This window comes from Jaculus jaculus, chromosome 2 (genome assembly GCF_020740685.1).
Source record: "Jaculus jaculus isolate mJacJac1 chromosome 2, mJacJac1.mat.Y.cur, whole genome shotgun sequence".
Lineage (NCBI taxonomy): Eukaryota > Metazoa > Chordata > Mammalia > Rodentia > Dipodidae > Jaculus > Jaculus jaculus.
In genome coordinates this window covers 115668156-115695611 of record NC_059103.1, presented here as the reverse complement: position 1 = coordinate 115695611, position 27456 = coordinate 115668156, and the positions used below count along the sequence as shown (strand labels likewise).

The 27456-nt window shown below is 42.6% G+C and overlaps 1 protein-coding gene across 1 annotated transcript; it reads right to left on the bottom strand.

Moving 5' to 3' along the window:
* Plac8 (placenta associated 8) lies at positions 1-26397 on the bottom strand. Its single transcript, XM_004653396.2, has 5 exons — positions 26246-26397; positions 14836-14974; positions 8922-9046; positions 6648-6762; positions 1-259 (listed from the first exon to the last, which is right to left on the bottom strand). Exons 2-4 carry the CDS (start codon positions 14942-14944, stop codon positions 6658-6660), a joined length of 339 nt encoding a protein of 112 aa, XP_004653453.2. The 5' UTR covers positions 14945-14974; positions 26246-26397; the 3' UTR covers positions 1-259; positions 6648-6657.
* Between the last annotated feature and the right edge of the window lie 1059 nt (positions 26398-27456).

Below are 27456 nucleotides of genomic sequence, written 5' to 3'. Positions count from 1 at the left end.
TTTTATTAGTAAAATCCTTTATTTGGTTGACATTTAAAGTGTAATGTAAAAATTTATAAGCCAGAATATGTGAGGAGAGTAGGGAGAAACTAAGCTAAGGAACAACATCCATTTAAAGTAAATCAAAACTTTGATTTCTTTTTAATGCCATCATTTTATCATTAAACACATCTGTTCTATTTTGGTCCCATAGGATGGAGAAGTACTTAGGCTGAAAATGTGTCTGCTGATTGGAGTTGCTTTGGTACAAGCTCTTCACCTGTAAGGGATGCAGAGAAAATAATGTTAAATTCTCAATCTAAGGCTAGAGAGGTGGTTTAGCAGTTAAGGCACTTGCCTGCAAAGCCAAAGGACCCAGTTTCAACTCTATAGGATCCACATAAACCAGATGCACAAGGTGGCACATACATCTCGAGTTTGTAGTGGCTAAGGTCCCTGATGCACCCATTGTCTATCTGCTCTGTCTCCCTCCCTCCCTCTTGCTCTCAAATAAAATAAATAAATATAAAATATTTTAAATTCTCAGTGTATTTTTCACTTTTAAGTTGTTTTTAGTCTTTTATTTATTTATTTGACAGAGAAAGGCAGAGAATGGATGCACCAGGGCCTTCAACCACTGCAAACAAACTCCAGACAGGTGTGCCCCCTTGTGCATCTGGCTTAAGTGGGTCCTGGGGAAATGAACTTGGGTCCTTTGGCTTTGTAGGCAAAGGCCTTAACCACTAGACCATTCATCCAGCCCTAATTTTTGCTCTAAAATATTTTTAAAACAGTTATTTATTTGCATGCAGACAGAGACAGAGAAGAGAGAGAGGAAGAATAGAGAAGACAGAGAGAGAGAGAGAGAGAGAGAGAGAGGGAGAGAGAGAGGGAGAGGAAGAATAGGCATGAAGGGCTTCTAGCCACTGCAAACTCCATATGCATGAACCACATTGTGCATCTGTTCTTACTTGGGTACTGGGGAATCGAACCTGGGTCATTAGGCTTTGCAGGCAAGCACCTTAACCATTGAGCCATCTCTCCAGCCCTTAATATTTAATTTAATTTATTGTGAGCAGAGAGAGGGAAAGAATGGGTGCACCAGGGCCTCTAGCCACTGCAAACAAACTCCAGAAATATGTATCACTTTATGCATCTGGCTTAGGTGGATACTGGGGAATTGAACCTGGATCCTTAGGTTTTGCAGGCAAGTATCTTAACTGCTAAGCCATCTCTCCAGCCCTGAATACATACATACATACATACATACATACACACACACACACACATATATGTATTTTTGTTTGTTTGTTTGTTTTGTTTTGTTTTTTGAGGTCAGGTCTTGTTCTAGCCAAGGCTGACCTGGAATTCACTATGTACTCTCAGGGTGGCCTGTAACTCACAGACATCCTCCTGCCTCTGCCTCCTGAGGGTTGGGATTTTAGGCGTGTGCCATCACATCTGGCTCCTAAATATTTGTTGAAGTTCTTTTGTGTTTCATTGTTTTCTTGCTTATACCATATTTTCCAATACAATTGGCCCTAAGTCCATAGAGAAGGTTTTCCTTAAAACATGTTTTTGCTGGTCAAAAGCAGCATCCCATTCCTATTCATGTTAGTCACCTACACGATCACATTGGTGATCTCTTTGCCCATCTGCTCCCCTTCCGTGCTTGACACCCTGGTATGTGCCCTGTGAGGTTGCCTGGCTCTAGAGCTACAGATTGCCGGGTCTTTGGCTGTTCTGGTGGGTTTAGCCAAAGGGAGACGCAGAGAGATGAGGGTAAACGAGGGTAGGGTGCAGCTTCCCTGGCCCCGTCCTGCAGGGCTGCCTCGGGCTGCAGTGTCCCTGGGGTGCTGCCCCTCTCCCCAGAGCCTTCACCACACTGCTGTCTCCTTAGGGACTTCAGTACCCCATCCTTCCCTCACCTGGGGCCAAGTGGGGGTGACAGCCAGCTATTGCTGGCCAGGTAACTGCCCTGTCACTTGCTTCCACTTGCCCTGTAATCAGTCTTAAATCCTCGCACAGTTTCAGTGCTATCTACTTCCTAGCACCAACGTGCTTCCTCTTCACTATTAAAAACCATTTCAAGCCAGGCATGGTGGCGCACGCCTCTAATCCCAGCACTCGGGAGGCAGAGGTAGGAGAACTGCTGTGAGTTCGAGGTCACCCTGAGACTCCATAGTGAATTCCAGGTCAGCCTGGGCTAGAGCGAGACCCTACTTCAAAACAACAACAAAAAACTCCACCATTTCACAGGGTGTGGTGGTTGGTGCACGCCTTTAATCCCCGCACTTGGGTAGGAGGATCTCTGCGAGTTTGAGGCCACCCTGAGGCTATATTGTGAATTGCAGGTCAGCCTGAGGTACAGTGAGACCCTACCTTGAAAAACAAAAACAACAACAAAAACAAAACAACAACAAAAAAACTTCATTTTTGTTCCCACTCTTAAAACTATTTCAGGGGCTGGAGAGATTGCTTAGTAGTTAAGGTGTTCGCCTGCAAAGTCAAAGGATCCTGGTTCGATTCCCCAGGATCCACGTAAGCCAGGTGCACAAGAGGGCACGTGCATCTGGTGTACATTTGCAGCGGCTGGAGGCCTTGGAGTGCCCATTCTCTCCCCCTCTCTCTCAAATAAATAAAAATATACTACAAAAAAAATAAAAATAAAAATAAACTACTTTAGTCAAGACACTGCTACTCACTCATCTCATAGGGGTGATATTTTCTTTCTCTCTCTCTCTTTATTTTTATTTTTGGCTTTGAGAGTTAGGGTTCTGCTGGAGCCCAGGCTGACCTGGAATTCACTACACAGTCTCCGAGGGGCCTCCGACTCATGGCGATCCTCCTACCTCTACTTCCCGAGTGCTGGGATTAAAGGTATGCACTACCATGCCCGGCTTTTTCTTTCTTTCTTTCTTTTTAATATTTTATTTATTTGACAGAAAGAGGAAGGGAGGGGGGTAGAAAGAGAGAGAGGGAAAGAGAGAATGGGTTGCGAGGGCCTCCAATCACTGCAAACGAACTCCAGATGCATGTGCCCCATGCCCCTTGTACATTTGGCTTACGTGGGTCCTGGAGAACTGAACTGGGTTCATTTGGCTTTGCAGGCAAATGCCTTAACTGCTAAGCCATCTCTCCAGCCCATAGATGTGATATTTTCTTCCTCTGAACAAAACAGCATACTATCTATAAAAGCATTCATGGGGCTGGAGGGATGGTTCAGTGGTTAAGGCACTTGCTGGTAAAGCTTGGGTTCGATTTCCCAGTACCCATGTAAAGCCAGGTACACCAAGTGGCTCATGCATCTAAAGTTTGTTTGCATTAACTAGAGGTCCTTACGCAACCATTCTCTCTCTCTCTCTTCTTTTTGAGAATAAAATCTGTAAGGACAGGAAACTTTATTTTATTTATTATCGTGTGTGTTGTCTGCATGTGTGTATGTAGAGTATCGTGTGTGGTGTGTGTGATGTGAGGTCATGAATATACGTGTGCAGATGGATGTGCCCCGTGTGTGTGTGTGCGGAGGGCAAAGGAGAACTTTTTCCTTTTTTTCAATTTTTATTTATTTGCAAGAAGAGACAGAAAGAGAGAGAGAAAATGAATGGGTGCGCCAGGGCCTCCAGCCACTGCAAATGAACTCCAGATACATGAACCACTGTGTGCACCTGACTTTATGTGAGTACTAGGGAATTAAACCCTGGTCTTTAGGTTTTGTAGACAAATAAATGCCTTAACTGTTGAGCCATCTATTCAGTCCTAAAAGGACTTTGTATGGATCATTCACCTATTTTTTTTCCTTGAGATGAGGTCTCTCCCCCAGTCTGGCATGAATTCCATTAATTCCCCAGTCCTCACTCACTTCTGACAGGGAGTATTGCAAATAGAAAAATTAAGCTGGGCATGGTGGCGCACGCCTTTAATCCCAGCACTCGGGAGGCAGAGGTAGGAGGATCGCCATGAGTTCAAGGCCACCCTGAGACTCCATAGTGAATTCCAGGTCAGTCTGGGCCAGTGTGAGACCCTACCTCGAAAAACCAAAAAAAAAAAAAAAAAAAAAAGTCAGAAGAATGAAAAATTACTATTTTAAGTGCATACTTGAGCTATTCTATAGAGATGTGATCAATTCAATGTCGATTTCTATTTTATATCCTCCATTGATAATCCTGAGAAAAATTACTTAGAAAAATGACTTGATTGGATTTCAGGTGGAGATATTCTATGCTGCATTTCCAAATATTGCTAGTCTATGTCTACTCTTTTCAAAGGACATTTTCTTTTCTTTTTCTTTCTTTTTTTTTTTTTTTTTCCGAGGTAGGGCCTCGCTCTAGCCTAGGCTGGCCTGTGATTCACTACGTAATCTCAGGCTGGCCTTGAATTGACAGTGATTCTCCTACCTCTGCCTCCCGAGTGCTGAGATCAAAGGCATGCACCACCACCCCTGGCTTTGAAGGACATTTTCTACAATAGAAACTGCTAATGTATTTTGTTTTGGTGTACTTATACATTTATTGTCATATTTTCATTTATTAGAAATGCACATTTGAAAAAAGGAAATGCACATCTGCTTGTATTTGTGTTTGTAGATATTCATATCAAGAACTACCACATAATGGCTTTTATTCTACTGAATACGGTAAGGCACTTGATGAGTAGAGCAGATAGGAGCTACACATGTGTATGGATGGATTTCTATAAACATTGTGTACATGCTTCTAGTTGTTCTATCAATACATACATGTACATCTGTCTATAGATGTGTGTTTACCACGCCAGGCTGAGCTTGCTGAGAAGGTCATACAATTTCAATCTAGAAGATGGTCAAGAGATGTCTGTATCCCTCTTGTTCCTGGTGATGGTCTTGTATTTCTGGTCTGGCTTTTCTCAACAGATTGTCTCCTTCCAACAGGGACTTGTATGTTTAACTAGATCAATGCTTTAGACCACAAATAATATAAATATTATACTCTATAATACCGACTTTTGATATTATAATATTCTCATTTTATAATTATTTATAAGGTCTTTTGTCAAATTGTTTGGAAACTGTATATATGTATGTATGTATGTATGTATGTATGTATGTATGTATTTTTTTTCTGAGGTAGGGTCTCACCCTGGCTCAGGCTGACCTGGAATTCACTATGTAGTCTCAGGGTGGCCTTGAACTCTCGGCAATCCTCCTACCTCTGCCTCCCAAGTGCTGGGATTAAAGGTGTATGCCACCATGGAAATATATTTTTGAGTTAAAAAAAATTCTTTTAGGGTTAGAGAAATGGCTTAGCAGTTAAGACACTTACCTGAGAAGCCAAAGGACTCAAGTTTGATTCCCCAAGACCCATGTAAGCCAGATGCACAAGGTGGTGCATGTGCCTGGAGTTCATTTGCAGTGGCTAAAGGCCTTGGTGCACCTGTTCTATCTCTATCTGCCTCTTTCTCTTGTTCTCAAATAAATAAAATAAAATAATTAAACAAAATAAGAAATTATTATTATTATTATTATTATTATTATTTTAGTTTTTGAGGTAGGATCTCACTGTAGTACAAGCTGATCTGGAATTCACTATGAAATCTCAGGGTGGCCTCAAACTCATGGCAATCCTCCTAACTCTGACTCTCGAGTGCTGGGATTAAAGGCATGTGCCACTACACCCAGCTTTTGACTTTTTTGGGAGAGGGAGAGCTATACTCTGGTATTTTACAAGTAGTACATGCTTCATTAATAGATCAAAATGATTCAAAATAATTCTGAGAAGTTTAGAAAGTTCACCATTCTTGTATTTACTATGATCGAAAGTTCTTAATAAGAAATCTAGTGCTGGAGAGATGGCTTAGTGGTTAAGGTGCTTGCCTGTGAAGCCCAAGGGCCCAGGTTTGACTCCCCAGAATCTATGTAAGCCAGATGCACAAGGTGGCTCATGAGTCTGGAGTTCATTTGCAGTGGTTAGAAACCTTTGCATGTTCATTACAGGAGGAAACACATCCCTGATACTGAAAACTTAAAACAGGGGTAGTCATGAGCCCTAGGAGTGTAATATCTGCTGATGTTTGGAAAAATGTATATACTATGCTTATCAAACTGCCCAGTAAGCACTTCTCTTAATATTTATACCCTTATATTAACGCTACTCTCACTTTGGGTAGAGAATCTTCTCAGTTGGCAGTGACCTTGGGATGACGCAGAAGGTATCATAGTGCAGGAAAGAAGTGACTGGAGTACTGAGTAACATTTCGATCACACCTTCCAAGGCTCAGGGTCCATTGCGGAAGAGGTGGAAGAAAGAATGTAAGAGCCAAAGGAAGAGTAGGACTCCATACAACGTGTTCCCTCCAGACATAAAATGGCCTGGATATCCATGGCCTCATAGTGCCTGACACTACCTACACAAGTCCATCATAAGAGGAGGAAAAGACCATGACATCAAAATAAAAGAGAGACTGATTGAGATGGGGAGGGGATATAATGGAGAATGGAATTTCAAAGGGGAAAGTTGGAGGGGGGAGGGCATTACCATGGGATGCTTTTTATAATCATGGAAAATGTTAATAAAAGTTGAGGAAAAAAGAAATTACTATTACAGAATTGTTATTTCAAACAATTATTATCCATCCCTTAATTATATTCCCATACCCTAAAGACTCTGGAAGGCAAGTTTACAAGGACTCACCATCATGTTCTCAGAAAGCATTCATGGCCCTCCTTCGGTTGATATCTCTCTTGATTTGGCAAAGAGAACAGACAGGGCAGCAGAAAGTCACCATGTAATCATTACAAATACTTCCCTGTTGGAAGATAGGAAAATTTAAAATACACCTGCTTGGGATAAAGGCTTGTCGATTCAGGCTTCCTGAGAAGCATTCCTAGCACTGAGTTTAAACAGATTCACTCAGGAAAATGGTGTCACTCTTCCCTCTTCTTATGACATGACATCTTTTCCAGGACTTCATAATTCTGAGAATATAAGAAGAAATCCAGTCAACTGTCAATTCCAACAGCTAAATACAGTGATTCAGGAAGTAGAATCTTAACCCTTCTCCTGCCCCCACTCTTGTCTCAGGAAGCTACTAGTTCAAAGAAAGTACCTCAAAGCTCAGGGAACAATTATGTCACAATAAAAATGACAGGGCATCTGAGCGCTGACTGTGTTGGGAAGAGATTCAGGGAAGAGGCAAAGAAGCTGGGGCTCAAGTGCTCTTAAGTAAATGGAAGAATACATATTTGCTATATAACTTAAATCTGAAGCTGAATAAAGCATGTAGAAGACTTGATGATTTAAAAAAGAAAAAGGTCATGGAAAAATGCTAATAAAAATTTAAAAAAAGAAAAAAGAAAAAAGAAAAAGGGCTGGCTGGGTGTGGCGGTGCACACCTTTAATTCCAGCACTTTGAGAGGCAGAGGTAGGAGGATCGCCGTAAGTTTGAGGCCAACTTGAGACCACACAGTGAATTCCAGGTCAGCCTGGACTAGAGTGAAACCCTACTGCGGAAAAAAAAAAAAAAAAAAAAAAAGGCTGGAGCCTTTAAAAAACTTTTAAAAAAGACAAGTAAGAAAAATTAGAGCACTATTACCTTCCTTTCTTAATTTTTGTTGTTCTGTTTTTCGAGGCTGACCTGGAATTCACTATGTAGTCTCAGGGTGGCCTTGAGCTCACATTGATCCTCTTGCCTCTGCCTCCCAGACTTTTAAAAATTTTATTTATTTATTTGCAAGGAGAGAGTGAGAGGGAGGTAGGGAGATGGCGGGGCCTCTTTCTACTGCAAAGGGACTTAAAAATGCACACGTCATTTTATGGATCTGGCTCCCTGTGGGTACATGGCTGTCAGGCTTTGCAAGCAAATGCCTCGAATGGCGAAGCCGCCTCTCCAGCCACTAAAATTAGATCACTTATAAAACATTAGCTTCAGGGCTTTGATAACTTGGAAATGGAAAGCTGCCAGATAAAGCTAACCGGTGACATTTTCTAGGCCAGCAATTTGGGGCAAATAGTTTGGGGGAAGTATGAAGCAGCTGGATCCCATGGTAAGCACCACAGAGTGAAGGAAGAAGAGACTTCATGTGGTGAGGGTCAGGACACAAGATGAGCCCCAGGAGGAACAGGGGGGATGGTGGGCCTCAGATAGGTGACCAGCAGCATGGTCCCGATCCAATAGAGGCATGAAATGGTGCAATTCTTCCTGGAGTGTCTAGACTGCCAACTGACTACTAGTTTTGAACTTGGCAACTTCCATAATTATAATTTTATTTATTTATTTTCTTTAATTTAATTTATAATAAATAAAATAAAGTCCTTTCTGTCTGTCTGTCTTTGTCACTGCCTCCCACTCCCTCTCTTGCACATATATACATACATGGAGACATATATATATATATATATAATATATATATATGCATATATATATGCGTATATACATATATATACATATTTTGGTGTGATTATAGAGAAATAAGTGTGCACATATGCATAAACATATGGATACACAATTCACTCATCCTATTGGCTGTTTCTGTGTATAACCCTAGCTGAGACTCTACCCTGCATGAACAGTTTGAACTGTCTCTCTCTAGTGATAGGGCACATCTCTGGGTGTCTCTTAAAATTTTGAAATCTTCAACTGTAAAATATTGTGGACCCCCACTTCACAAGGATGGCATGGCAGTTAAGTGCCTAGAGCATCGTGAGTCCTAAATAATCCTCTTCCATGTCATTAGTAATGTTGCAAACATGAGTGTTTCTTTTCTAGAGTGCTCAGGAGAGACTTAGAAGGAGATCAGATGACTGGAGTATCTGTCTCTATAGCAGTTGGACATATGGTTCCATGAGCTCCAGAACTCTATCTTATCAAGTCCATTCAGACCATGGATGTGATCAAACAGCGCCCATGCTTACAACTGTGTTCAATACAGTTCCATATTTGATGGCAAAGGAAGGCGAGAGACTCACAGGGATGCCATATCGGGTTCGGTAGAGGGTCCGCATTGCGACTGTCGTTCCACAGAGACAGCATTCGTTCATGTCGGCTGCCACTTGACACCCAAGGCACACGAAACAAAATGTGCCACAGATACCTGAACACACGAAAGCAGGGCCACAAGTTACTCCACTCTGTCCCCACCACTGGCACAAATGACCATCCAGATCATGGAGCCTGCACACATCCTCCGGTACAGTCATTCTCTGCCGTTTCTGTGGGCTCTCATCACCTCCACCCCAAATCGTTTCAGGAATGTCTGCACATGGAAAGGATGTCATTTTCTGTCTCTCAAATAAAAATATTTTAATAGCCGGGCGTGGTGGCGCACGCCTTTAATCCCAGCACTCGGGAGGCAGAGGTAGGAGGATTGCCATGAGTTCAAGGCCACCCTGAGACTCCATAGTGAATTCCAGGTCAGCCTGGACAAGAGTGAGACCCTACCTCGAAAAACCAAAAAAAAATAATAATAATAAAAAAAAATTTAAAAAAAGAAAAGAAAATCTTTTGAGAAGCCAGGAAGCTCATAGTAGAACTTAGATATTCTATCTGTAATATAGCCGAGAATTTCCTTTTTGTGATCTGATATTATGCTTTTTTTTTTTAAAGAAAGAAAGAAAAAGATGGCTGTAAATTATTGTAAATGTATTAAATGAGCTTTCCTTACTTCCTTCCCCTTCTCAGGCATTTTTGGACTGTTCCTTTCCTTGCCAACTCAGGCCTTGTTGTTAAAATATCAGTGTAATAACACATTTTAATGATTTGTCTTGATGGAATCATTGTTTAGAATGTAAAAATGGGGAAAGGGGCCACTTATTTCCATTAGTCCACTTTTTATATTGAATATTTTTATGAGACACTGCCTCCCTTCTGCCTTTTTTAGTCAATATTGTTTGTAGTAAAAGAGAAAAAAAATACTGGTGAGAAAATGTGTAAAATCTAAACTGTATGCTCTGGAAAGATGTTTTTCAGATACATTTGGTTTAAAAGGATAGGTGTACGGACACTTCAGAACCCAAAATGGCCAAAAGTTATTGTAAATCCATTTATTTTCCCTTTTTTATGTGGGCAATAATGTCAAATGTGCCATGCAGCCAGGTTAACAATTTAGATAAACTTGATTGACTTTTATTATGAACTGTTAAAATGCACACTGATTGTGTATAAAAACCTTATATATGACAAATTAAATATAAGAAAAAGGAAAAAAAAAAAGAACTTAGATATTCATTTAACAGTGTTATAAGTAGGGACAGAGGATTAAGTGTTCAGGGATTGTTTTCTACTGTAGTCTTCATTATCAGTTTGACTTGCAGATGCTGAACTAATGTCCTGAGATGTGGAGGTGATCATTTGCCTAGTATGAGAAGGACAGCAGGTAAACAATCCCAGCTGCTCCATGACCTACAGAATGTTTTCCTTTCTACGCACCTCAATGTAATTGTTAACCTGTGGGGCTGGAGACATGGCTCAGCAGTTAAGGTTAACTGTTAACTTGATTAAGTTTAAAGTTCCACTGCACTGGTGACTTAAGTCTCCTGTACTTGCTTTCGATGTCTAAGAATGCCATGTAGACTTTTGTTTTTGTTTTTTCAAGGTAGGTCTTACTCTAGCTCAGGCTGACCCGGAATTCACTATGGAGTCTCAGGGTAGCCTTGAACTCATAGCAATCCTCCTACCTCTGCCTCCTGAGTGCTGGGATTAAAGGAGTGTGCCACCACACCCTGCCCATGTAGACATTTTGTTGGGCTAGAGAATGCCATGTAGGCTGGGGCAATGGAGTGGGCTTCAGACAAAGTGCTCTGTCCCCTGGGCTTCCCTGTCTCATTTCCAAACTTCCTCTCTGCCAAGTTCACTTAGGTCTTAGTAGGCATAATCACACTAACCGAGATTTTTGTTTGGGGTTTGGACAGTCTAAATTTTATTTTATATTTAGTTCTTGACATTTTTTTCAATAATCTTTTTTGTCTGTTTTTTTGAGGTAGGGTCTCACACTAGCCCAGGCTGACCTGCAACTCACTCTAAGCTGGCCTCAAACTCATGCCAATCCTTCTACCTCTGTGTCCTGAGTGCTGAGATTAAAGGCATGCACCACTATGCCAAGATCTCATATAAAAAGAAATATTAAGCTGGGTGTAGCGGCGCATGCCTTTAATCCCAGCACTTAGGAGGCAGAGTAGGAGGATTGTCATGAGTCTGAGGGCAGCTTAAGACTATAGAGCGAGTTACAGATCAGCCTGGGCTAGTATCAGACCCTACCTCAAAAAAACTATATATATATACACACACACACATACATACATACATATAAATTTATTTGCAAACAAAGAGAGACAGAAAGAAAGAAAGAAAGAAAGAAAGAAAGAAAGAAAGAAAGAAAGAAAGAAAGAAGGAAAGAGATGGCTGTAAATTATTGTAAATGTATTAAATGAGCTTTCCTTACTTCCCTTCTCAGGTTTTTTTTGACTGTTCTTTTCCCTACCAACTCAGGCCTTCTTATTAAAATATCAGTGTAGGGGCTGGAGAGATGGCTTAGTGGTTGAGCGCTTGCCTATGAAGCCTAAGGACCCCAGTTCGAGGCTTGGTTTCCCAGGTCCCACGTTAGCCAGATGCACAAGGGGGCGCACGTGTCTGGAGTTTGTTTGCAGAGGCTGGAAGCCCTGGCGCGCCCATTCTCTCTCTCTCCCTCTATCTGTCTTTCTCTCTGTGTCTGTCACTCTCAAATAAATCAATAAAAAATATTAAAAAAAAAAAGAAAAATATCAGTGTAATAACACTTTTTAATGGTTTGTCTTGATGGAATCATTGTTTAGAATGTAAAAATGGGGAAAGGGGCCACTTATTTCAATTAGTCCACTTTTTATATTGAATATTTTTATGAGACACTGCCTCCCTTCTGCCTTTTTTAGTCAATATTGTTTGTAGTAAAAGAGAAAAAAAATACTGGTGAGAAAATGTGTAAAATCTAAACTGTATGCTCTGGAAAGATGTTTTTCAGATACATTTGGTTTAAAAGGATAGGTGTACGGACACTTCAGAACCCAAAATGGCCAAAAGTTATTGTAAATCCATTTATTTTCCCTTTTTTATGTGGGCAATAATGTCAAATGTGCCATGCAGCCAGGTTAACAATTTAGATAAACTTGATTGACTTTTATTATGAACTGTTAAAATGCACACTGATTGTGTATAAAAACCTTATATATGACAAATTAAATATAAGAAAAAGGAAAAAAAAAAAGAACTTAGATATTCATTTAACAGTGTTATAAGTAGGGACAGAGGATTAAGTGTTCAGGGATTGTTTTCTACTGTAGTCTTCATTATCAGTTTGACTTGCAGATGCTGAACTAATGTCCTGAGATGTGGAGGTGATCATTTGCCTAGTATGAGAAGGACAGCAGGTAAACAATCCCAGCTGCTCCATGACCTACAGAATGTTTTCCTTTCTACGCACCTCAATGTAATTGTTAACCTGTGGGGCTGGAGACATGGCTCAGCAGTTAAGGTTAACTGTTAACTTGATTAAGTTTAAAGTTCCACTGCACTGGTGACTTAAGTCTCCTGTACTTGCTTTCGATGTCTAAGAATGCCATGTAGACTTTTGTTTTTGTTTTTTCAAGGTAGGTCTTACTCTAGCTCAGGCTGACCCGGAATTCACTATGGAGTCTCAGGGTAGCCTTGAACTCATAGCAATCCTCCTACCTCTGCCTCCTGAGTGCTGGGATTAAAGGAGTGTGCCACCACACCCTGCCCATGTAGACATTTTGTTGGGCTAGAGAATGCCATGTAGGCTGGGGCAATGGAGTGGGCTTCAGACAAAGTGCTCTGTCCCCTGGGCTTCCCTGTCTCATTTCCAAACTTCCTCTCTGCCAAGTTCACTTAGGTCTTAGTAGGCATAATCACACTAACCGAGATTTTTGTTTGGGGTTTGGACAGTCTAAATTTTATTTTATATTTAGTTCTTGACATTTTTTTCAATAATCTTTTTTGTCTGTTTTTTTGAGGTAGGGTCTCACACTAGCCCAGGCTGACCTGCAACTCACTCTAAGCTGGCCTCAAACTCATGCCAATCCTTCTACCTCTGTGTCCTGAGTGCTGAGATTAAAGGCATGCACCACTATGCCAAGATCTCATATAAAAAGAAATATTAAGCTGGGTGTAGCGGCGCATGCCTTTAATCCCAGCACTTAGGAGGCAGAGTAGGAGGATTGTCATGAGTCTGAGGGCAGCTTAAGACTATAGAGCGAGTTACAGATCAGCCTGGGCTAGTATCAGACCCTACCTCAAAAAAACTATATATATATACACACACACACATACATACATACATATAAATTTATTTGCAAACAAAGAGAGACAGAAAGAAAGAAAGAAAGAAAGAAAGAAAGAAAGAAAGAAAGAAAGAAAGAAAGAAAGAAAGAAAGAAAGAAAGGAAAGAAAGGCTATGCCAGGGCCTCTAGCTACTGCACATGAACTCCAGGTACATATGCCACTTTGTGCATCTAGCTTTCTGTGGGTACTGAGAAATCAAACCTGGGGCATTAGGCTTTGCAGGCAAGTATCTTAAACCACTGAGCCATCTCTGCACACTAATATTTTTTGTTTGCTTTTTAAATATTTTATTTATTTATTTGAGAAAGAAAGGGAGGGAGACAGAAAGAGGCAGAGAGAGAATGGACATGTCGGGGCCTCCAGCCACTGCAAACAAATTCCATACACATGTACCACCTTGTGTATCTGGTTTACGTGGGTCCTGGGGAGCTAAACCTGGGTCCTTTGGCTTTGCAAGCCAGTGCCTTAACTGTTAAACTATCTCTTCAGCCCCAGACTAATATTTTTATTTATATGTGTGTCAGCAGAGAGAGGTATTGCGTATGGGTGCACCAGGGCCTCTTGCCTTTACAACAAACTCTAGACACATGTACCACTTTGTGCAACTGTCTTTACCTGGGTACTAGAGAATCAAACCTGGGTCTTCAGGCTTTGCAAACAAGTGCTTTAACCAGCATTTGTATAATATAACAAAGATCTTACAAAAAGAAAACCAAGCAGAGTCAGAGACATTTTTTTTTTCAGTGACAAGCTAATTTCCTTCAGAATTCTGAATTCTTTATTTTTAGGGAAACCTACATGTATAAATTAAAATAATCTCTTAGGGTATGTGGAAACCATGGGTGAAAACTACTTCCAGTGTACTGGGTATGATATAACTATAAAATTAGGGTTTTAATTATGTGTAACCATGGAATAATCTTTAAAAAATAGTTAAACTTGAAATATTTAAGTATAATCTATACTTATTAAGCCCAGATGGTTTAGTTTAAGAATCAGCGATCTCTTTTACTGTTATTGTCACTCCAGAACTTATTTTGGGTGTGTGTTTTGTAAGGCAGTGTCTTACTATAGTCCAGGCTGACCAGGAACTCTCTATGTAGACCCAGATGGGCCTCGAACTCATGTCAGCTTTCAGACTGCTGGGGTGCACCACACACGGCCCAGAACTGATTTTAGAGGTAAGATGATGAGCTAGAGAATAATCTACTCCCTAATAGGTTGATATTGTATATATGTAAGTACAATGATTGAGATGGGGAGGTAATATGATGGAGAATGGAATTTCAAAGGGGAAAGTGTCAGGGGGGAGGGAGGGAATTACCATGGGATATTTTTTTATAATCATGGAAAATGTTAATAAAATTTAAAAATTAAAAAAAAAGAGACTCGAGAATAATCTACTCCAATTATTACAGAGGCCTTTTTGGTTGAACATTTCATTGTCAGACATGCAAATGCCTAGAGACTCTTTTATCACACAGCTGAGGGATAACTGGGAGAAGGACGTGGGCATCATGCCAACCGTGGGGGTACTCCCCTCGTACTTACAGACACCACAGTCGCTGAAGCAATCACACAGGCTCGTCTGCCAGTTGGAAGTTTGAGGTGCACGAACGAATCCAGGTTGAGTCACGACGACTGTGGATGCCTGCTGCATTGTCAACACAGGGTCTTGGGTAGATGGGCGCTGAAAAGGAAAGAATGGGTGTGTGTGTAGCCCAGAGCTGTTCTTGAAAGTCCCTCTGTGGAGGAACTGCACCTGGCTGGCTACACCAGCATTAGATGAACTTGATCTTCATCGTCAAGAGCATTTCCAGCGCTCAGGCAACATAGGCCCCAGGGGAAGAGTTCAGGGAACTGTCAGGTGAGCAGGTATTTCTCATGAGGGAAGGCGATGAAATCGGGTTGCTCATGTACTACTTTTAGACAGGTCCCTGGTATCCATGAGAAGGGAAACAAATGCCTGACTGGTGATAGTGTTCAGAAGTAGTAAACTGTGGAAAATAGCCTACTCCACAACTGCACTTTTGTTTTTTCGAGGTAGGGTCTCGCTGTAGCCCAGGCTGACCTGGAATCAACTCTGTAGTCTCAGGGTAGCCTCGAACTCAGGGTTGGTCCTCCTACCTCTGCCTCCTGAGTGCTGAGATTAAAGGTGTGCACCACCACGCCCAGCCCAAAATTTATTTATTTATTTTGGGTTTTTTGAGGTAGGGTCTCACTCTAGCCCAGGCTGACCTGGAATTCACTAAGGAGTCTCAGGGTAGCCTTGAACTCATGGTGATCCTCCTACCTCTGCCTCCCGAGTGCTGGGATTAAAGGTGCGTGCCACCACGTCTGGCTTCCAAAATTTATTTTTTAAAGGAAAAAAAAATCAGACTGAGAAGGATCACAGTGAGATTGAGGGCATCGTAAGACTACATAGTGAATTCCAGGTCAGCCTGAGCTAGAGCGAGACCCTACCTCAAAAAAACAAAAACAAGCCGGGCGTGGTGGTGCATGCCTTTAATCCCAGCACTCGGGAGGCAGAGGTAGGAGGATCGCCATGAGTTTGAGGCCACCCTGAGACTCCTTAGTGAATTCCAGGTCAGCCTGGGCTACAGTGAGACCCTACCTCGAAAAATCAAAAAAAAAAAAAAAAAATTTTTTTTTTGTTGTTTCTGGTTTTTCCAGGTAGGGTCTCACTCTACCTCAGGCTGACCTGGAATTCACACCATTCCTGACTGCAAGATTTTTAGTTTTTTTTTTTTTTTAATTAATTAATTTATTTGAGAGCTACAGACACAGAGAGAAAGACAGATAGAGGGAGAGAGAGAATGGGCGCGCCAGGGCTTCCAGCCTCTGCAAACGAACTCCAGACGCGTGCGCCCCCTTGTGCATCTGGCTAACGTGGGACCTGGGGAACCGAGCCTCGAACCGGGGTCCTTAGGCTTCACAGGAAAGCGCTTAACCGCTAAGCCATCTCTCCAGCCCAAGATTTTTAGTTTTTAAAAAACATTTTATTTACTTATTTGAGAAGGGGGAGGAAGGATACATATAAAGAGAATGGGTACACCGGGGCCTCCAGCCACTGCAAGCAAACCCCAGATGCATGAGCCACCTTGTGTATCTGGCTCATGTGGGTACTGGGGAATCAAGCCTAGATCCTTAGGGCTCGAAGGTAAGTGCTTTAACCACTAAGCCATGTCTCCCATCCTCTTTTCTTGTTTTTTGGTTTATATATATGTGGAGAGTGGTCATAATGGAGAGTGGTCACAGATGACAGAAGAGAAGTTTTTTCATGGTTTCTAAACATACTTGTCAGCAACATCAACTGAAGTTCACTGTTTCTACACTACATCGGATGCTATAGTAGATGTACATTACCCATTTAATTTTCAAAGTTCTGTGAAGTAGGAATCATTCTTTTGGGCTTAGTGGTTAAATAAAGCATTTGCCTGCAAAACCAAAGGACCCAGGTTGGTTTCCTCAGCACCCACATAAGCCAGATACACAAGATGGCACATGTGTCTGGAGTTTATTTGCTTATTTGTTTATTTTTGTTGGCTGAAAGCACTGGCATGTCCATTCTTTCTCTGTCTGCCTCCCTTCTCTCTCTCTCCCTCTCACTAACAAACAAACAAATAAATAAAATTATTATTTTGTTTGCAGTACAAGGAACTAGAAGCTCAGGGAGTTCCAGTAAATTGTGTAATTCAAATCCTGTCAGGTCAGAGCCTCAGTCACTGATGATAACATGGCGGACAGGACCTCTGATCATAGTTTCTTCAGAACAAGTACAGTATTAGGCACACAGCAGGTATTTTTTTTGTTTATTTATTTATTTTTTATTGACAACTTCTATAATTACAGACAATAACCCATGGTAATTCCCTCCCTCCCCCATCTTCTCTTTGAAACTCCACTCCCCATCATACCCCTTCACCCTCTCAATCAATTTCTCTTTTATTTTGATGTCATGATCTTTTCCTCCTATGTAAAAAAAATTTTGTTCATTTTTATTTATTTATTTGAGAGTGACAGACAGAGAATGAGGCAGATAGAGAGAGAGAAAGAGAGAGAGAATGGGCGCACCAGGGCCTCCACCCACTGCAAATGAACTCCAGACACGTGCGCCCCCTTGTGCATCTGGCTAATGTGGGTCCTGGGGAATCGAGCCTGGAACTGGGGTCCTTAGGCTTCACAGACAAGCGCTTAACCACTAAGCCATCTCTCCAGCCCCTTTTCCTCCTATTATGATGGTCTTGTGTAGGTAGTGCCAGGCACTGTAAGGTCATGGATATGCAGGCTATTTTGTACCTGGAGGAGCATGTTGTAAGGAGTCCTACCCTTCTTTTGGCTCTTACAATCTTTCACAGCAGGTATTTTTAACTGTCTTGTTGAGTCAAACCCTTAGGATATGCTTGGCTCCCCTTATTGTATGCCAGGCCCTGAGATGTTGCCACTTAGGAATTATGCAGCAGGGGACTGGGGAAATGGCTTAGCTGTTATGGCATTTACCTGCAAAGCCTAAGGACCCAGGTTCAATTCCCCAGGACCTATGTAAGCCAGATGCACAAGGGGGCACAAGTGTCTGGAGTTTGTATGCAGTGGCAAGAGGCCCTGGCATGCCCATTCTCTCTTACTCTCTATCTATCTCTTTCTCATAAATAAATAAAATATTAAAAAAAGAATTTTGCAGCACAACTTTTGAAAATCACAAAGAAAAACACTAAAAATTTAAACTATAGTAGCTCTAGATATTCTAGCAGAGCGAGTATACTACTTGCTTTCTGATATTCTGTCCTGGGTAGAGAGAATGGTCTCAGAGCACACAGGTTCCCTTCATTTCTTCAGGATGGTAAATGCTTTGTGTTTTGCTTCCAGACAGGGTTTCACTCTATCCTAGGCTGACCACACCTGGAGCTCACTCTGCAGCCCCAGGCTACAGAACTCAGGGCAATCTTTTTAATTTCTTTCTTTTTTAAAAAGTGATATTCTTTTTTTATTTTATAATTTTTAAAAACATTTAAAAATTTTTATTTATTGGGCTGGAGAAATGGCTTAGTGGTTAGGGCATTTGCTGGCAAAGCCAAAGGATCCTGGTTCAATTCTCCAGGACCCATGTAAGTCAGATGCACAAGGGGCATATGCATCTGGAGTTCATTTGCAGTGGCAGAGTCCCTGGCATGCCCATTCTCTCTTTCTCTCTCTCTGCCTCTTTTTCTTTCAAGTAAATAAATAAATTTAAAAATAAATAGTACTTATTTATTTGTTTGTTTGAGAGAGAGGGAAAGAAACAGATAGACAAAAAGAGAATGGGCATACCAGGGCCTCCAGTCACTGCAAAATGAACTTCAGATGCATGTGCCACCTTGTGTATCTGGTTTACATGGGTCCTGAGGAACTGAACCCAAGTCCTTTGTCTTTGTAGGCATGCAACTTAACTGCTAAGCATCTCTTCAGCCCTCATTTCTTTCTTTCTAACAACATTTTATTGACAATTTTTTTTGTTTGTTTTTTGTTTTTTGAGGTAGGATCTCACTCTAGCCCAGGCTGACCTGGAATTCACTATGGAGTCTCAGAGTGGCCTTGAACTCACAGCAATCCTCCTACCTCTGCCTCCTGAGTGGTGGCATGAGCCATCATGCTGGTTCATTGACAATTTTTGTTGTTGTTTTTTCAAAGGTAGAGTCTTGCTCTAGCCCAGGCTGACCTGGAATTCACTCTGTAGTCTTAAGGTAGCCTCAAACTCATGGCAACCCTCCTACCTCTGCCTCTTAAGTGTTGGAATTAAAGGTATATGCCACCATACTTGGATCTATTCTCAGAACTTTTGCCAGTGATGTGTCTCTGTTTCAACCTCTTTTTTTAAAATTTCTTTTTCAACCTCTTTTTTTATAAGCATTATAAAATATTTTAATTAAGAGTCAGGAGTGGTGGTGCACACCTTTAATCCCAGCCCTTGAAGGGAGAGGAGGAGGATCATTGTGAGTTCAAGGCCACCTTGAGACTACATAGTGAATTCCAGGTCAGCCTGAGCTACAGTGAGACCCTACCTCAAAAAAAAAAAAACATCATGGAGCCAGGCATGGTGGTGCACACCTTTAATCCAAGCACTCAAGAGGCAGAGGTAGGAGGATCACCATGAGTTCTAGGCCACCCTGAGACAACATCGTGAATTCCGGGTCAGCCTGGACTAGAGCGAGACCCTACCTCGAAAAACAAAACAAACAAACAAACAAAATCATAGTTGGGCTAGGGAGATAGATCAGAGATTAAAGATGTTTGCTTGTAAAGTCTGATAGCCAGTACCCACATAAAGCCAGATGTACAAAGTGACATATGTGTTGAGTTCGTTCGCAGTGGCAGGATGCCCAAACTTACTCTCTGTAACTGTTTCTCTCTCTCTTTCAAATTTGTCTCTCTTGGTCTATAATAAGTGGGTTAGCTCTTTGGAAAAAGTGTAAAAAAATCCCTGTCTAGCCAGGCGTGGTGGCACACACCTTTAATCCCAGCACTCGGGAGGCAGAGGTAGGAGGATTGCCATGAGTTCAAGGCCAACCTTATAGTACATTGTGAATTCCAGGTCAGCCTGGGCTAGAGAAAGACCCTGCCTTGAAAAAACAAAACATAAAAAAAGTACCTGTCTAAAACAAACACAAAGAGGAAGCACCTGGTAAGGAAGTGGCACAAGATGGAGACCCTAGCTGACCAGGCTGTCACCAGAGCTTTGCTGGTAGAGGCACAGAGAAAGAACATTAAATCCCTGTTTTGGGGCTGAAGAGATGGCTTAAAGTTTAAGGCATTTGGCTGTGAAGCCAAAGGGCCCAAGTTCTATTCCCCAGAGCCCACATAAACCAAATGCACAAGGTGGCACACGCATCTGGGGTTCATTTACAGTAGCTGAAGGCCCTGGCATGCCCATTCTCTCTCTCAAATAAGTAAAATAAATCTGTGTTTTGATTAATTTTCTATTATGTCCAGTATCATTTACTGTTCAAACTACTTAGTCATGTCCTTGTCTTGTTCTGTTGCCTTTTGGGTATCTTCCCCTAAAAGATGGCTCTTGGGGCTGCAGACATGGCTTAGCAGTTAAGGAATTTGACTGCGAAGCCTAAGGACCCAGGTTCAATTCCCCAGTACCCATGTAAGCCAGATGCACATGGTAGTACATGCATCTGGACTTTGTTTGTACTGACTAGAGGTCCTGGCATTCCCATTCATTCATTCTCTCTCTCTTGCATAAATAAATAAAATAATAAAGGTTTGTTTTTTTGTTTTGTTTTTGGAGGTAGGGTTTCACTCTAGTCTAGGCTGACCTGGAATTCACTCTGTATACTCAGGCTGGCCTAGAACTCATGGTGATCCTCCTACCTGTGCCTCCTGAGTGCTGGGATTAAAGGTGTGTGCCACTACACTTGGCCTAAAATAATAAACTATGTTTTAAAAGATGGCTCTCATCTCCTAATGATTCAATGCAGAATTAGATGTTCCTTGGAAAAGGAACTAAAGTATCATAAGCCACAAGACATTCTTTTTAAAAATTTATTTATTTGTAAACTGAGCATGGTGGCGCACACTTTTAATCCCAGCACTCGGGAGGCAGAGGTAGGAGGAGCACCATGAGTTTGAGGCCACCCTGAGAATACAGAGTGAATTCCAGGTTAGCCTGGGCTTGAGTGAGACCCCATTTCAAACTCCTTCCCCCCAAAAAAGAGAGGGGAGAGAGAAAAGGAGAGAAAGGAAGAGAGGATATGGGCACCAGGGCAGCTTGGTCGTTGCAGATGAACTCCAGATATATACATGCACCACTTTGTGTGTCTGGATTTTTTTTTTTTTTTTGAGACAGAAGCAGAGAGAGAACGGATGTGTCAGGACTTTCAGCCTGCTGCAAACAAACTCCAAATATGTGTGGCCTGTTGTGTACACGTGTGACATTGCACACTTGCGTCACTGTGCATCTGGCTATGTGGGACCTGGGGATTTGAACATGACTTCTTAGGCTTTGCAGGCAAGCACCTTAACTACTAAGCCATTTCTCCAGCCTTGTCTGGTTTCATGTGGCTACTGGGGTATTGAACCCCAGCCATCACGCTTTGCAAACACTTTTTACCACTGAGCAATTTCTCCAGTTCCCCATATATAATGTTTTAGTTTATAGGACTACACATGTTACATGAGAATACTTTTATGGCAATCCTCTACCTCTGCCTCCTGCGTGCTGGGATTAAAGGAGTGCATCACCACTCCCAGCTTCCTTAAACAAACAAACAAACAAACAACAACAAAAACAAGATTTTTGTTGATTTATTTATTGAATTTATTTGAGAGAGAATGGGCATGCCAGGGCTTCTAGCTGCAAACTCCAGATGCATGTGCCACCTTGTGCATCTGGCTTACATGGTCCTGGGGAACTGAACCTGAGTCCTTTGGCTTTGCAGGCAAGCACCTTAACTACTAAGCCACTCCCCCTCTTTTTTTTTTTTTAATTTTTTTGAGATAGGATCTCACCCTAACCCAAGCTGACCTGGAATTCACTATGTATTCTCATGGTGGCCTTAAACTCACTGTGACCCTCCTACCTCTGCCTCCCGAGAGCTGGGATTAAAGGCGTGCGCCACCTTGTCTGGCTGTGTGTGTGTGTGTGTGTGTGTGTGTGTGTGTGTGTGTGTGTGTGTTTAAAGACAGTGTGTTTCTTTCTTAGGCTAGAGAGAGGGCTTAGTGGGTAAGGTGCTTTTGCCTACAAAGCCAAAAGACCCAGGTTCAATTCCTCAGGTAAGCTAGATGCACAAGGTTGCACATGTGTCTGGAGTTCATTTGCAGTGGCTGGAGGCCTTGGCGTGCCCATCAAGACTTTCTAATTTAACCGTTCTTTAGATTTTTGCAGAGCTCCAAAAGTCCACTTGCTGATAACAGCAAATGGTAGGTCAGAAAAGCAGACCATCAGAAATATATGACTATCCTGATACACCTTCCCCAATCTCTATGATGCCTTACTCAAGGCTTGAGAGATGGCTCAGCAGTTAAAGGCATTTGCTGGCAAAGTCAGACAGCCCAGGTTCAAATCCGCAGTAGGTGCGTAAAACCAGATGCACAAAGTGGAGCACATGTCTGGAGTTCATTTGCAGGGGCTGAAGGCCCTGGCATGCCTATTCTCTTTCTCTCCTTCATCACAAATGAATACGAAATATTTTTAAAGAGCCGAATAAGGGGCTGGAGAGATGGCTTAGCGATTAAGCGCTTGCCTGTGAAGCCTAAGGACACCAGTTCGAGGCTGATTCCCCAGGACTCTCATAAGTCAGATGCACAAGGCGGCGCATGCCTGTGGAGTTCGTTTGCAGTGGCTGGAGGCCCTGGCCCGCCCATACCATATCTATCTGCCTCTTTTGCTCTCAAATAAACAAGTAAAAATAAACGTACACGTATTTAAAAAAAGAGCCGAATAAGGTCGGTATGTTAATGAATGGTATTGTATCAACACAGATGTTCTGCCTTCATGGTGTGATAAAGTGCCCCGAGGCTGCTCCAGGCTCCTTCTGGAGGCGGTGCACCAGCCTCACCGACAGCGCGCGGTGCAGGAGTGAGCCGGTCGTGGCAGCTGGCGTCCCGGGCTGAGGGGCGTGGTTTCCCCGGGGGTGGAGCCGGGCAGAGGCGGGGCTTCTCCGGAGTGAATGGGGACGTGGGGGCGAAGGGAAAGTAGAGGGTCGTGGTCTCCCGGCGTGCGCAGCACTGAGTCTGGGAATGGGCTTTCACCCGTCAGCCTGCTCTAGCCCGGGGTGACTGAGGCTGCGGCGCGGAGGTTTTCACCTTCCGGCCAGCGAGTGTCACCGCAGACCAGACCTTACATGCCTCTGGATTCTCGGGACAGCTAGCGGAGTCCCTCCCGAGACAGACTGTCAGCTGCTGCCTGTGCAAGGTGGCAGAACCGGGCGGACCAGCCCGGAGGGGTCGGTGCTCCGTGGCGGGTCGGGTCTGCGGGCAGCGGTAGGACGGAGCCTGGGCGCTGCAGCATCCCGCGCCGCTCGGCACCCCCTGTCTCACCTGCAAACTGCTCTTGTGGTGGCGCACGCCTTTAATCTCAGCCCTCGGGAGGCTGAGGTGGAAGTATGGCTGTGAGTTCAAGGCCAGCCTGAGACTACAGAATTCCAGGTCAGCCTGGGCTAGAGTGAGACCCTACCTCGAAAACAAACAAACAGAAACCCAAAGAAAACAAACAAAAAGAATAAATAGGGCTGGAGAGATGGCTTAGGAGTTAAGCACTTGCCTGTGAAACCTAAAGACTCCAGTTCGAGGCTCTATTCCCCAGGACTCACGTTAGCCTGATACACAAGGGGTGCACACATCTGGAGTTCGTTTGCTGTGGCTGGAGGACCCATTCTCTCTCTTTCTCTGTCTGTCGCTCTCAAATAAATAAATAAAAACAAACAAAAAGAATAGATAAAGTTTATCCGATGGCACGGGCTGAGCAGCGTGGGTAGGATCGGAAAGGAAGACTTCTAAATTTGAAGGCTGTCTATATCCACCCCCCCTTTCTTTTAGGGTCTCGTTCTACCCCAGGCTGACTTGGAATTCACTGTGTAGTTTTAGGGTGGCCTGGAACTCACAACGATCCTCCTACCTCTGCCTTCCGAGGGCACGCTGCACCACGCCCGGCTCTTTTTTTTGAGACTGGGTCTTATGTAACAGCCCAAGCTGATTTTTTTTTTTCTTTTAAAAAAATTATTTACTTATTAGAGAGGGAGAGGGAGAGAGGCACACAAAGAATGGGCGCGCCAGGGCCTCCAGGCACTGCAAACGACCTCCAGATGCATGCTTACGGGAGTGCCACGCTGCACCCGGGCTACACTTTGCTCTTTAATTTCGTAAGCAACTAAGAAGCAAAGAAATTGCAGTCTTTGCAGCTCATCCCTTTCACAATGGCATGTTCCGGGAACGTGAGCTCCGTCGGAGCGGGCGTTGCGCAGCTGGTCCGCAGCAGGAGGGCTGAGTCACCCCGCGCGCCCTAGGCCACCGAGCTGGGCGGGAGGCCGAACCTCCCAGGCCCCCCAGGCCCCCCACTCCAGATCTCCCCAAACCCCAAAGTTCACCGGAATCATTCTTGGGGCGGCTTCCCACTGTGCCTTGAAGGAAAGGTATTTTAGAAAACGAGGAAGGGATGTGTATTCAAATTCCTTTTGCATTGCTTTGAATAATCAAATGCTAGAAGGAATGCGGTTACCTCTGGGTAGTGGGTGTGGCTGTTAGATGTCTTTTCTCTCTCTTTTGTCTTTATAACTTTCTGAAGTGTATATATATTAGGGCTAGGGATGTAGCAAGCACTGTGGGAATATTTGCTTAGTATGTGACTGCTTCCACGTGGTAACAAAAAAAAGAATTTATAATTAGTACTTATTTCATTTCATCTTTTATGATGAAAACTAGAGATAGCTAGCTATTTGCGAAACAACAAAGCCCGGGGCTACAATTTCTTTTCCCCATATTTAAGGCTTGAACCTTTGGGATGGAGAGATGGCTTAGTGCTTAAAGTGCTTGCCTGTGAAGCCTGAGGACCCAGGTTCAACTCCCCAGAACCCACGTAAGCTAGATGCACAAGGTGGTGCATGTATCTGTAGTTCATTTTCAGTGGTTGGAGGCCCTGGCACACTCTTTCTCTCTCTCAAATAAATAAGTAGAATATTTTTTAATTTTTCTTTTTGAGGAAGGGTTTCACTCTAGTCCAGACTGACCTGGAATTCACTATGTAGTCTCAGTGTGGCCTCAGACTCACAATGATACTCCGACCTCAGCCTCCCTAGTGCTGGGATTAAAGGTGTGCACTACCACACCTGGTTCAAGAATAAAATGTATTTCTTAAAAAAAAAAAAAACCAAATAAATAAAAAAAAATAGCTGAGCGAGATGGTTTAGGAGTTTAATCCTTGCACTTGGGAGGCAGAGATAAAAGGTAGGAAGATCTCTGTGAGCTGGAGGCCAGCCTGGGACTACAGAGTGAATTTCAAGTCAGCCTGAGCTAGAATGAAACTCTACCTTGAAATAAAATAAATGAAAATAAATATGTATTTATCTATTTTTTAACTATTCCTCTTTTTTTTTTTTTTTTTTAAACCAAAGGCTTTATGCATGGTAGGCAAGCAAGCAGTATATCCCTAGATGACTTGTCTTTTCAATGTGGGAAATCATGGGGAAGCTTTGCAACAGGAACTGAAACACAATGTAGGTCCCAGGAGGTTTCTAATGCTATTATAAATTCCTGCCACATCCATGAATACCACAATTAAATTTTGATCCTAATATGTTTTTAAATATTTACATATATTTATTAGAGACAGGGTGGGGAAAATGGGCACGCGAGGGCCTCTAGCCACGGCAAACTAACTTTAGACACATGTGCCACCATGTGCATATGGCTTACGTGGGACCTGGAGAATTGAACCTGGGTCCTTAGGCTTTGCGGGCATGCGCCTTAACTGCTAAGCCATCCCTCCAGCCCTAGTCTGTTTTTTTAACGTTCACAATGGGAATTCAAGGGTGGCCTAGAACTCACAGAAATCTTCCAGCCTCTGCCTCTGGAGTGCTGGGATTAAAGTCATGCACCACTATACCTGGCTAAATCTTTTTGAATTAATAAAATGTTTTTAATAAACAAAGGAGCTAGGCCAGCACACACAAACAAGCATTAAAATAAAGAGAGAATGATCAAATAAGTACAGCACATAATATGCATTTCCCACTGAAAGCAGTATTCAGACTCCAGCCTTATACTCCTTGAAGGCAAGGCCTGAAGGAAAATGCTTATCACATAATTGCTGACTTTGATTACATTTACTAAAAATTTAAAGTAATTAGATAAGAAAGCATTGTTTTTGTTTTTCTTCAGGTGAAAATAAGTTAGGAACAAAATAAGAAAAATCACATTTAAAGGAAACACTTTCAGTGCTAATGTAAGGTTTTAAAGGAGTTTTTAATTTCAAAGTACTTACAATTAAGAGATGGGTCCGGCACAGGAAGTGTCTGTGGCCTGGGAGAGAATATTCTTGAAGTGAAACCTCTGGGGAGAGGAGAGGGGACCAAGATCTTTCTGCTGTGGCCTGTAGTACAAAGAGCAGATTCAGACGATCTGATTGGCCAGGACAGTGCAGACGAAGTGGCTTTCATTCATTGTGAGAATGGAACTCTCTCTTGCCAAATAGGGCGTGTTTTTCCCCTTACATTGTGCTACCTCTGCTATACCTCTTTTTAGGAAAGAAAAGATTTGATTCGTCATGTAATATTTTGGTTTTTTTTTTATGCCTGGTAAACCTTAGTTATTTTTAAGTTTTATTTTCCTTTTAAAATATAAGGAAGTATTAGGCTACCTGGAATTCCAGGCTTGATCGGTATTCCTCTTTGTCTTCTTCCTCCTTCCTTCGTTCATTCCATCTTATGCTGGGGTATGAATCTAGGCGCTGCATGAGCTTTCTACCACTGAGCTATATCCCCAACTCTGTATTGCTCTGTTTTCTGTAAGGTTGAACACCTGTTATTTGTTAGGCATGATTCATTTTGCCTTTTTGTTGTCGTTGTTTGTTTTGTTTTTCCAGGTAAAGTTTCACTTTAGCTCAGGCTGACCTGGGATTCTCTGTGTAGTCTCAGAGTGGCCTCCAACTCACAGCGATCCTCCAACTTCTGCCTCCTGAGTGCTTACACATACTCATTTTTAAAATTCTCCCCACAGTTCTGTAAGGTGGTATTGACCCCATTTGACAAGGAACTGAGGCACAGAAGGACTGACTGAAATGAGATTATTATTTATTTATTTATTTGAGAGCGACAGACAGAGAGAGAAAAACAGATAAAGGGAGAGAGAGAGAATGGGCGCGCCAGGGCTTCCAGCCTCTGCAAACGAACTCCAGACGCGTGCGCCCCTTGTGCATCTGGCTAACGTGGGACCTGGGGAACCGAGCCTCGAACCGGGGTCCTTAGGCTTCACAGGCAAGCGCTTAACCGCTAAGCCATCTCTCCAGCCCTGAAATGAGATTATTATCTGTGCCAATTTTTTAAAATTCCCCTCCTTAAGATTTATTTATTTATTTTTAATTTTTTAATGTTTTTGGTTTTTCGAGGTAGGGTCTCAATCTAGCCCAGGCTGACCTGGAATTCACTATGGAGTCTCAGAGTGGCCTCAAACTCACAGCAATCCTTCTATCTCTGC

Coding starts and splice junctions, on each gene's coding strand:
- Plac8 (XM_004653396.2), bottom strand. CDS start 14,944: ATGCAGCAGGCATCCACAGTCGTCGTGACTCAACCTGGATTCGTTCGT. Junction 9,047..14,835: donor CTTCAGCGACTGTGGTGTCT/GTAAGTACGAGG, acceptor TCGTGTGTTCAG/GTATCTGTGGCACATTTTGT. Junction 6,763..8,921: donor GAACCCGATATGGCATCCCT/GTGAGTCTCTCG, acceptor ATCTTCCAACAG/GGAAGTATTTGTAATGATTA.